Below are 10,842 nucleotides of genomic sequence, written 5' to 3'. Positions count from 1 at the left end.
TTTAAAATAGTTCACGAAATATTAACATAAATATTAGAATGTTGTACTTGAACGAATCGAATGAGATGGCATTTTAAGAACAGCCTAGATTGTTAAGCTACGTAGTTTTCAAGCTTGATACTAAAAATTAAAAAATATTTATATACATATACAGAATTCTTGTAAGCATGTTTATGTACATTAAAATTTGACTCCAATTCTAAACTTACCTAGCTGGATGAATTTTGATGTTTTTTTTGTGAATATTTTTGGATCTCCGCATGATTGAAATTGGACCCGATAGGTAGCGCTGTGATCTGGTTTTGGCTTTCTTATTAAACAATAAATAATACCAATGCTATGGGAAGTAGAAAAATAATGATGTTGTGCACCTGTGTAAACTGCTGTCATCCATATCTAAGGCCAAGGCACCTACAATTACTTCATCTTGTACCAATAGGTCCAGTACAAAATATTCAGAGAAAAGATCGATGTTCTTGAATTTTGTCGTGTACCCATATAACGTGTGAAGAAGTGCATGCCCTGTTCTGCAAATCATAAATACACTAAGCGATGATTATATTTTATAAAATACGCTTGGGTACCTGAGTAATATTTAATCACAAAAACGACATAAAAAAAAAACAAATCCCGCTGAGTTTCTTTCGCCGGTTCTTCTCAGGTCCTAGGTTTTTTAGATAATTTTCGAACCGATGGTAGATGTTTGGCTATCAATAAGCAAGCTTAACATTTCTAAATTTAATAAAGATTTTAGACTTTGCATTTGTTTCCAGAATTCCAGAACATGAATCATATTGCTGGACAAAGAGCTCTTAAGAAGGCTAGGCTTGTTTGACCATGTTGCTTCATTGCGTATTAGATATATACAAAATTCAATTCATATAAGTTACGAAGGTGCGGCCTTCCACGCTTATTTAATTATCAGTTTGAATTAGTATATGTGAGGGACCCCCATGCTTGCAAGATGTCTTAGTATGCGTGAGTCGGTTAAGGGCAGCAAAAAAAAAATATTTTTATTAACAAATGAATAAATTCAACGCTCTATTAACTTCATGAGTTAATAGATTTATATCAACATATGTATATCATGTAAATGAATTCTATTCAAATATATCTTTATTATTATTGATATTTAGAAAAATCTTTTTTCGTCACAATAACTTATAATAAAACCTCTATGCTACTGTTTTTGGTAAAACTCAAACGAGTTTATGGTAATGCACGTTGAAGCCACATTTCAATCCTATGGGCACTCAAAGCAAGACACCATGATAAAATAAATTATTAATTATTTTTAAACAAGATAACTTTTCATCGTTACGACATAATTGAACAAATCAATTTCATTTATTTATTCCTCGACTCGGCCTTCTAGTAGTTATTTGCAGTACTATTTTGCTAGGCTGTTGTACGCCACCCGACAGATGGCGCTGTTTCTTTGGCGAAATTTAAAGAAAATTCTATCGCAACTCGCATCAATAGATGGCAGTAATGGTCGATTTTATATTATATTTGTTGGATAAAACAATAACTCAACACTTAAAAAAAATATTGTAATATATGTTACAATTTTAAATTTTAATACGTTTTTGACATTATATAAAACGGATTCGATGGTGTGAAAAGTAAAATATTACGCACATACACTATTAATTCAGCTACTGTAAATATATAATAAAAAATAACTCACCTATCAGCAACTGCACACGTTCTCTTTGCAATCTCCTTACCGTTTTTAATGGTACCACCGCCAAAGGACCGTTGGTAGATTTTGCCATCCTTAGTTCTGGAAAATGGCATACCCATGTTCTCTAACTCAAAGACGCAATTGGGAGCATTCATCGTCAAGTACTGAATGGAGTCCTGAGAGAAGAGAAAAATATTTTTTTCAAATGCAATAAACATTCTTTTCTATCGATTTGAGAACCGAGACTATTTAGTGGATAGAATTTAGATCCTTTATTTTTTTAATTTAAAATTGACGGCTAGTCTAATGAATGACGTGACGGTAAGTGGTCAAAGATGCATATGACATACTGCCAATGCTCCACCAACCACAAGAACTAAGCCGTTAATTATGATCCTTCTGTCTGTAGTTACAGATACTCGTTACAACTGCAACACTCGAGACCATTAAAACTGCCAGAGTTCCCGATACTCAACGTCCTAGGATCCAGACGGTAGTAAAAGTCAAACAATTTTTAAATTAACTAAAAAACTAGTGAAAATTACCAAACGGCTGATGCAGCACGTTTCGGTAAAGTTTTTAGTACACAATACACGACATGACAATGTCTGCTGGCGATTTTGTTTGTATCTGAGTATATTTGAACTCGGATTGAAACCGACACGGCTTTATTAAAAAGCAACTTCCACAAACGGACAAACACATAATATGAAGGTGTTAAAACGGGTTTTATTAAATAACTTTCGTGTAACAAATAACTATTGCATCAAATTTATAACTAACTACATACCTGAACCGGCGGCTTAGCCCGCGCGAAATTAATAATACTTTACACATATCGCCCAAAGCGTCTCACGCCATTTTACTCGAGGGATGAATTAAAAAAAGTAGCCAGTATAATCTTATCCAGAACTCAATCTCCATACCAAATTTCATATAAATCGGTTATGCGGTTTAAGCCATGAAGAAGTAAAAGACAGAGTTACTTTTGCATTTATAATATCAGTATAGAGTATAAATTGTAGTGAGGTAAAATCTTACTATAAAGAGATAAGATGGAATACAGAGGGAGCTAGCGAAGATCAAGCAGATTATTTGCTTATGTCTCGTTACTTCTCCTGGGATCTAAGTTAAGCTCAATGCGCTTCGATCTTATCTAGTATAATCACACATATATACTGAGTTATGATTCGTAAGCTGAATCTTTGGCTGCTTAAATCATACAAAAAATTATAAGTTTAACTCTACTTTAATGTAATCGCTCAAGATTTTATATGTGCTTGATTGAAAATTGAAAATTTTCATTTTTTCAAATGAATAAATAATAATCAACAACCTTAAATATATAATCATTTGATAATATGATTGAATTCATATACTCTCATGTGTCAAAGACATATATTTTCATTTATTTTGTACTTGTATTTTGTCAAAATAAAAAAATCATAAATTAATATCAAATATCTGAACTTCAAACTATAAGTGTTAGTCAAAAAGGCGTTTGTATGATTTCCAAATAGATCCAAACTCTACTGATTAAACGACCGTAATTATATCTTATATAATTACGGGTATATCTTATATATTAATAGCGTAAGCCGAATTTTTTCCCAGTGATTATGGGACTATAGCTGCACATAAAAAATCAGATATGGTCTTTTGGATTTTATGCAGAAAATTAAAGAGGAATCTTGATTGCAATTTACTAAATTGTTACAATTTAACAAAGAATTAATTTTAGAGAGCGGTACTAGAGCTGTATAAAAACAAAAATAAAATCGTAAATAAAATTGAAGTAAATTCTTATCGACAAACTTTAAACAGTTATACTGAATGAATGTATATTATTTGACATTAAAGATTTAATTTAAATATGGTTTCATCGTTTTGTTGCCAAATGTAGATGAGTTACTCGCAGTTTCGAAATTCCTAAAGAATCTTTTAAATAAACGCGAAGCTTCGCGTGAGACCCACTAGTAATGAATAATTGACATTAATGTGAGCCGCCATTCTGACGTCAAGATGGCGGCTCATGAATAAATCTTAAATAAATTAATTTTTAATTCGTAACGTTCCGAATTCTCGTAAACGCTAATGAAGTTTTCGTGGTATTCGCATTTGGTAATTAAATAATCAGTTCAAAATTTTACACTAGCGTCCTCACCATTATATGATGTAATGTCACACAAAAGACTTTTAATACCTACTACTTGAGGGTTCTAAAAAAATGCACGAGCTGTAATATATGTAACTTTTAATTATTAAATTACTTGTTAATCTTCATAAAAAAATTCAAATGGTTTAATTTATGAGAAAAATGCAGACTACAATTATGGTGAAATCGACACCTATGACAGCAACGCTCACATATGCTTCTATGGTCGCCGACGTGTCCGCCCTGTACTCTATTGGAGTACGTGGGCCGTAAGAACAAGTAATAGTCTGTGAATGGCCCACAGCTGGGCTAAGGCCTCCTCTCCTTTTGGAGCTAATTCAGTCTTACATAATACTAAAACGAAAATAAATCAATATATTTAAAACGTTTTTTTAAGCTAACATTTTTTTTTTGTTTAATTACTAATGATTTCAAAAGCTCACCCTCAATTGATCCGCACATTTATTTAACAATATCAAACCTGACTTTTTCCTATAATGATGTACTTTTATTTTCGTAATTTACTAACCAACATATTATTAAAATGTTGACAAAGTTCAAAAACCATTCGAAAGTTGAACCTAAACCACAAACGGTTAAATATTATTCGTAAATTGTCAATTAACCAAATATTATCCTTAATAATCGTACGAATGAATTTCAAATATGTTCGATCTCCCATTATGCTTGTTGCGAGTATTATACCATAGTAACGATTATTTAATTCTTTCGACGCTATAGACATGCACCTCTTGTTACAAGCATGATTAGTGTTAGTAAGATTATTAGTAATCATGAAACACTAAGCTAGTGTGAGGTCTATTTACAACAAATATACGTCTAAGCTTGATTTTATTTTAATGAGGATGTTAGGTTTAAACTTGATCTTAGTTGATAGAAAAATACAAAGTCAATTAATCGTATATAGGAAACAGATTTGTTTCTTTTTTTTCTTTACTTATTTGCCAAATAGCCTTATTATATTATTTCAAGCCGCTTTGTAAAAAGGCTAGTTTGCTTAATAATTAGGCAAACTTAATTAGCCATTCGATTAACATTAATCGGATGACAAATTAAGTTTGTTGCCTGCGACATACATACATTTGTTTTTCTTTACGTACCCGTCTATAATACTACATTATTGTGAATTATTATTCCTTCTTTTATGAACCTACCTTTATAATTATCTGTACTTTTGCAGACAAAAGTAACTTCGTTAAGGTCGCTCTCTCGGAATTCCCGATTGTGCAATATTCTTATTGAAGCAAACAACTTTATAGTTATCATTTTTATAAAAGTATTCCAGCGAATGTCAAACATAATAATAAATATAATAAATATCTAAAGTAAATGTACCTCTGCTGCCGGCTAGGAGGCCACACAGGCCACTTAAAAATTCTCATCAAAGAGAGAGGACTCTATTTGATGTGAAGATTTTACGTTGATTCGACGATTGATATGTGTTTTAAATTATATTTTGTGTCATTTAATCACTATTACCTGATCGCCCAGCCAATCAGATCCTTTGACAGTATCATAGAAATGCCACCGCCAATCATCTTCATGCATGCTGCCTATTGACAGATTCGAAAATTAAATTACTTTTATAACATACTAGTAGCTCGTCCCCATGCCAGACACAAATATCACTATTGGCTTACACGACGCACGCCAGTTAAGCACCCAGTTGACATAATTCTTTCCGACATCCTTTCAACGATCATTTCCATATTTTAACTTACAATCTTAATGAATAATACACCTAAATCTTAATCATGAATCACTCCGTCCATTGGTGAAAACTCTTTTAGTGGTTTTTTGCTTTATCGCGTTCAGGCTGGAAGACAGGCGTAGCGGGGCAGGGGAGGGGGTGACTTTATTTTATAATATGTAGTAATACTAACAGCTTTGATACCCTCTAATGTGTAAGTATACAATTTATGATATTTTTATTGTTAACAGTGTCTGTAGATGACCCACAAGAATAAGGCCTCCTCTCCCATTGAGAAGAAGGTTTTGGGCTCAGCCGGATACCACAAAAGTATATTTCAAAAACAGTATTTTAAATACGAGTCACGAGTAAATTTTACTTGGTGGTAGGGCTTTGTGCAAGCTCGCCTGTAGGTACCACCCAATCATCAGATATTCTATCGCCAAATAACAGTACACTGTATTGTTGTGTTCCGTTCAGAAGGGTGAGTGAGCCAGTGTATTCACAGGCACAAGGGACATAGCATCTTAGTTCCCAAGGTTGGTGGCGCATAGGTGATGTAAGGAATGGTTAATATTTCTTACAGCGCCTTTGTCTATGGGCGGTGGCGACCACTAACTATCAGGTGGCCCATATGCTGCTGACTGTCAAATATTTGTAAATCGTTTGATTAGTTTCTATGATTTCATTTAATTATTTACCTATAGACGCATTCATTCCACCTTGAGCAGCAATCGTGTGGGAGCGAGTGGGAAAAAGTTTGCTGACAAGTGCAACGGAGAATTTAGCTTCAGCGAGCCCTACAGCCGCTCTAAGGCCTGCTCCACCCGCACCGATAACCAAGCAGTCGTGTTTGTGTTGTTGAATTGTATATGATGCGTTACGTTTCGTTCCTGAAAATATACCTAAATAGAATTCGTAACTTAAACTATTTAAGAATCAATATATAAATCATAATCGTTAAATGAAATTGATAAATTCGCCACTTGCTCTAATGAGTGCTGGTTGTGAGTCGAGAAATTCAATATGGTGAAATGTTAATATTTATATAAGAACTAGCTGTGCCCGCGACTACGTTCGCGTTGTTTGAATTTAAGTTATTTGGATATTGTAGCGTGATTTTATTTTTATTCTATATATAATTCTAAAATAAAAGTAGCCTAAGTTACTCCTTATTACATCCGCCAGTGAAAGTCCTGTCGAAATCGGTCCAGCCGTTCCAGAGATTAGTCGGAACAAACAGACAGACAGACAGACAGACAGACAGACAGACAGACAGACAGACAGACAGACAAAATTGTAAAAAATGTTATTTTGGTTTATGTACCGTGTATACATACATATGCATTTAGTAAAAATGAGTTATTTTAATATTACAAACAGACACTCCAATTTTATTATATGTATATAAGATATAAATAACCTCTTAAGACTGACTTCGCGATCGCGCTGCTATGCCATTTCATAAACATCAATGTCTGCAAACATTTAAAATATAATACAATACATTATAACACAACAAACACATCATAATATTTCAATATAAATACAAATCGCAATAACACAATAGGATCGGACGTTAATTACATTTAAAAGCTTTATGAGGGCTAATTAACAACTTTAGTAAAATTAAATGTGGCTTTTTGTATGTATAATATTATGGAATTCAAGCGTATTAGTTGCTAATTTAATAATAACATAAGCTTATCAACACAAGTCGCGAATAAATGAAATGCATTCATTGTTATAGTATTACACGGACGGAAAACCAATTAGCAAGTTTATTCGAAGATAGACAAGTATTGTATGACATATGTATGTGTCGCTCATTATTATCTTACAATGCCGTGTCGCTTGATATCAGAGTGAACGAATAGTTTGTTGCGTTTCCATTGTCTGTAAGATAATGAAGTATATGCGAATATAGAAGTTGAATAGTTTATAATGATTTGTTTTGAAGCCATGTATCGTGTTCGCGAACAGATTATCGCCAATTTATAAAGTAATAAATCTATTAATGGTTTTTCTATTGAAATAAGTCATCTCCATATCAACTCCACAACTATGAGTTTTGCTAAAAGTGAATATCAAGTACTTTGTGATATGTTCCGGTTTGAAGGTTGAGTATTGTTGAGCCATTGTAATTATGATTAAAAGAGGTTATAACTTCGATTTCGTGGCTGGCACTACATTAACAGTATATAAGATTAATTTACAGTGCCAGTGTCCTTCATAAAATAAACAAAACAGACCATAGAATATAAATATGACCAAATTAAAAGGAAGTTTATTGTTTTTATATCAAGACTAAATTATTTTAATTAATTAAATTACTTTACAAATGTAACCTTATAATAAAATGAAAGTATACTTATGGCTCAGCCTTACCCGCCCTGATTTTATCATATTCATTTTCATACTTTTTTAGTACCGAACACTCAAATGACCAATATGTGACTGATACTTTTGTTTATTGTCATTATAGTTTACTTTTTTAATAAATCGAATGACGAACCAGTATCTAAGGTTAACATCAATGTATAAAAACTGTTCGAACGCTTGTTTGTATCGTGACGTTAAAATATTTAAAAATAAATTGAAAATGTGCCGCAAAGTGAGAAAGCTATCCATCGACGTCACTGTATTTAGTCTCGGCTTCATCGCACGTGTCGCAACATGTACTCTTTAAAATTGTATTAAAATTTTGTCGGTAACGTTTACATAATGGCGCTTCGTCAGCCCAATTTCATTAGCTGGGTGGACGGATATCCGGTGGACGGTCAGCCTTACAGCGTTTGATATTATACGAGTATATTATATCTATACTCGAATACCGTTAGACGCAACGATAACATGGAACCTATTTAAAATTTATTACGTTTTAATACAATAATCTCAGTATGGTAAATCTAATTCACTTTCGAGTCTTCTATACTATGCTTTTTTTATTTTTGCGCCAATGACGTGAATTCTACTGAACGTATCGATATGAGACTATGATCCGACACGGAATCGTCCGTAAATGTGTAAATTACGTTGATCCTTTCCCCTATTTTATGTCCAGCGTAGAGGGCAGATAACAGCTTATGACTTCTATACTGACGGTTGCGTAAAGCTAAGATCGGATCATAATATTAAAGAAACTTATAATTAATTTAATCTAACTAATTCAAATAATATTATGTATTGTGTATGAAATCAGACGGGTAAATATATGATTCTCTTCGAACAACGTAGCCATTCTGCTTGCAACAAGTGAATAGATATCCCATCAAAAACATAAATGTAAAAATGAGAGCCAAGTTAAATATTATGATATATACCTTGGTTGTTGACTTCAACGACAAAAGAAGTGAGATCTAAATTTGTGCCAAGTTAAATAGCCCTTCTGAAATTTATTTATAACTACATAAAATAGCATTTCTTCTTATAACTTGGGACAATATATTGTTGCCTAAGGTGTGACTTGGCTAGTTCTTATATACGAATTATATTATAGCCTTCGTAAGTTCTAAGCCTTTACAAATGAATTATAAACACAAATTAAGCACGCAAATATTCAATGGTACTTGTCTAGATATGAACTCGCAATATCTGGTTAAGATTCATGTTTTCTAGTGACTGGACCATCGCAGCTCTTAATGTACGTATATACTAACTAAGCAATACTGAGCTGTCCTCCCTTCTTCTTAGATGTTCTGAGTTATAATTTGTTATTCTAAACACAAACTACAAGTTGTGTTTATAAACATATAAGAACTAGCCAAGTCAGACCTTAGGCAACAATATATTGTCCCAAGTTATAAGAAGAAATGCTATTTTATGTAGTTATAAATAAATTTCAGAAGGGCTATTTAACTTGGCACAAATTTAGATCTCACTTCTTTTGTCGTTGAAGTCAACAACCAAGGTATATATCATAATATTTAACTTGGCTCTCATTTTTACATTTATGTTTTTGATGGGATATCACTACTTTTTGTATATAAATTATTAGTAGGTACTTATTAATAACAAAATTAATACCAAATGGTTTTTGTTAAGCTATTCTATTTTCCTACGTTTACGGGGCATAATTGTCTTTTTTTTGATACATTCTTATTTTTCTTGTAGGTACCTCTGAAATGTTCGAGTGAATTGCCCATTCAGTGTCCGGATTTATTTTTACGCGTTTTCTGTTAATACTTAATTTGGCCAAGTAGGGGTGGTATAACGTGCGCAGACGGTTGTACTCTACAATAGAGCTCTCTTGTGTCTTGATTTGAATTGAACCTAAATTGGTAAGATATACTCCATCTAAGGTTGTAACTCTAGAGAGGCCAACGTAAGCCTGCTCTTTACTTAATATAGAGGAGCCTATGTCGAAAAGAGCACCGTCAAGGCGAAGGCTTTGTAATTTGTGTATAACAGTAGAATATGCTAAGCAAATAGAGAATTATTTCCTTTGAACATATATGTACATTACTTAATATCTGTAACTTGGTTTTGACTTCTAGTTCGCAAATTAAATTATGTTTAAATTGAATTGTTATTTTACGTGCGCTATTGCTGTTATCGATGTCCCCAATGTACCTTCTCTATTTTTCCATTGGACCCATTCATCAGTCCTTTGCTGACATCAGCATGCTTGCTCGATACTGTTCTTCCAAGCAATAAGGATCCCCGTTTGTAGCGCTAGAGTACAAACTTAAATCATTCCAGTTACGATATACATACTCTACTACAATCTCACGAAACCTATTTTATTGTTGTATACTAGTATACTCAAACAAAAAATATGCAGTCGAATAGACTAGGCAGTTTCCATCGGAAGGTATTGAAATAATTCTTATGAGCGCGGTTGCCACTCGCTCAGACACGTCCGCGTTAAGGTTTAATCGCAACGCGCTGCTCCGGCGTCGCGTCGCGCGCCTTGTACCGAAATGCCTATTATTATTATTTTTTTAAGTATAATTATTTGGCACCATTGATGTGCGCTAAATGCTAGTTAATAACGTAATAAATACAAAAGTCGGCTATACTCATAAGTACTAAAACGGAAATATTTGGATTTAAAAAACTTAAGGGTGGTATTCAATTTGTTATATATTCACGTGAAGACCTTAAAATCCACATGAAGACCGGCTGTCATAAGTTTTGATTGCTGGTTCTTACATCATTTTTTTAGTACAGTTATTACAGGAACTAAGTATCTAACTATATAAGTGTTCCTAATAGACCCAATAAAATGAAAAATTATAATAAATGATAAAAAATTACCAGTTTCAGATTTTTTCCTTTATATTGGCT

General features: G+C 32.9%; 1 protein-coding gene across 1 annotated transcript; it reads right to left on the bottom strand.

The window, feature by feature from the left end:
* Positions 1-337: 337 nt before the first annotated feature.
* Positions 338-8,001, bottom strand: LOC125076333 (succinate dehydrogenase [ubiquinone] flavoprotein subunit, mitochondrial-like). The gene is made up of 6 exons (XM_047688452.1): positions 7,942-8,001; positions 6,977-7,031; positions 6,255-6,446; positions 5,343-5,416; positions 1,691-1,863; positions 338-527 (listed from the first exon to the last, which is right to left on the bottom strand). The coding sequence occupies exons 1-6, from the start codon at positions 7,969-7,971 to the stop codon at positions 338-340; spliced, it is 714 nt and encodes a 237-aa protein (XP_047544408.1). The 5' UTR covers positions 7,972-8,001.
* Between the last annotated feature and the right edge of the window lie 2,841 nt (positions 8,002-10,842).

This window comes from Vanessa atalanta, chromosome Z (assembly GCF_905147765.1).
Source record: "Vanessa atalanta chromosome Z, ilVanAtal1.2, whole genome shotgun sequence".
NCBI classification, from domain to species: domain Eukaryota; kingdom Metazoa; phylum Arthropoda; class Insecta; order Lepidoptera; family Nymphalidae; genus Vanessa; species Vanessa atalanta.
Note: the sequence above shows the minus strand (reverse complement) of the source record. Positions and strands in the feature narration are given on the sequence as shown.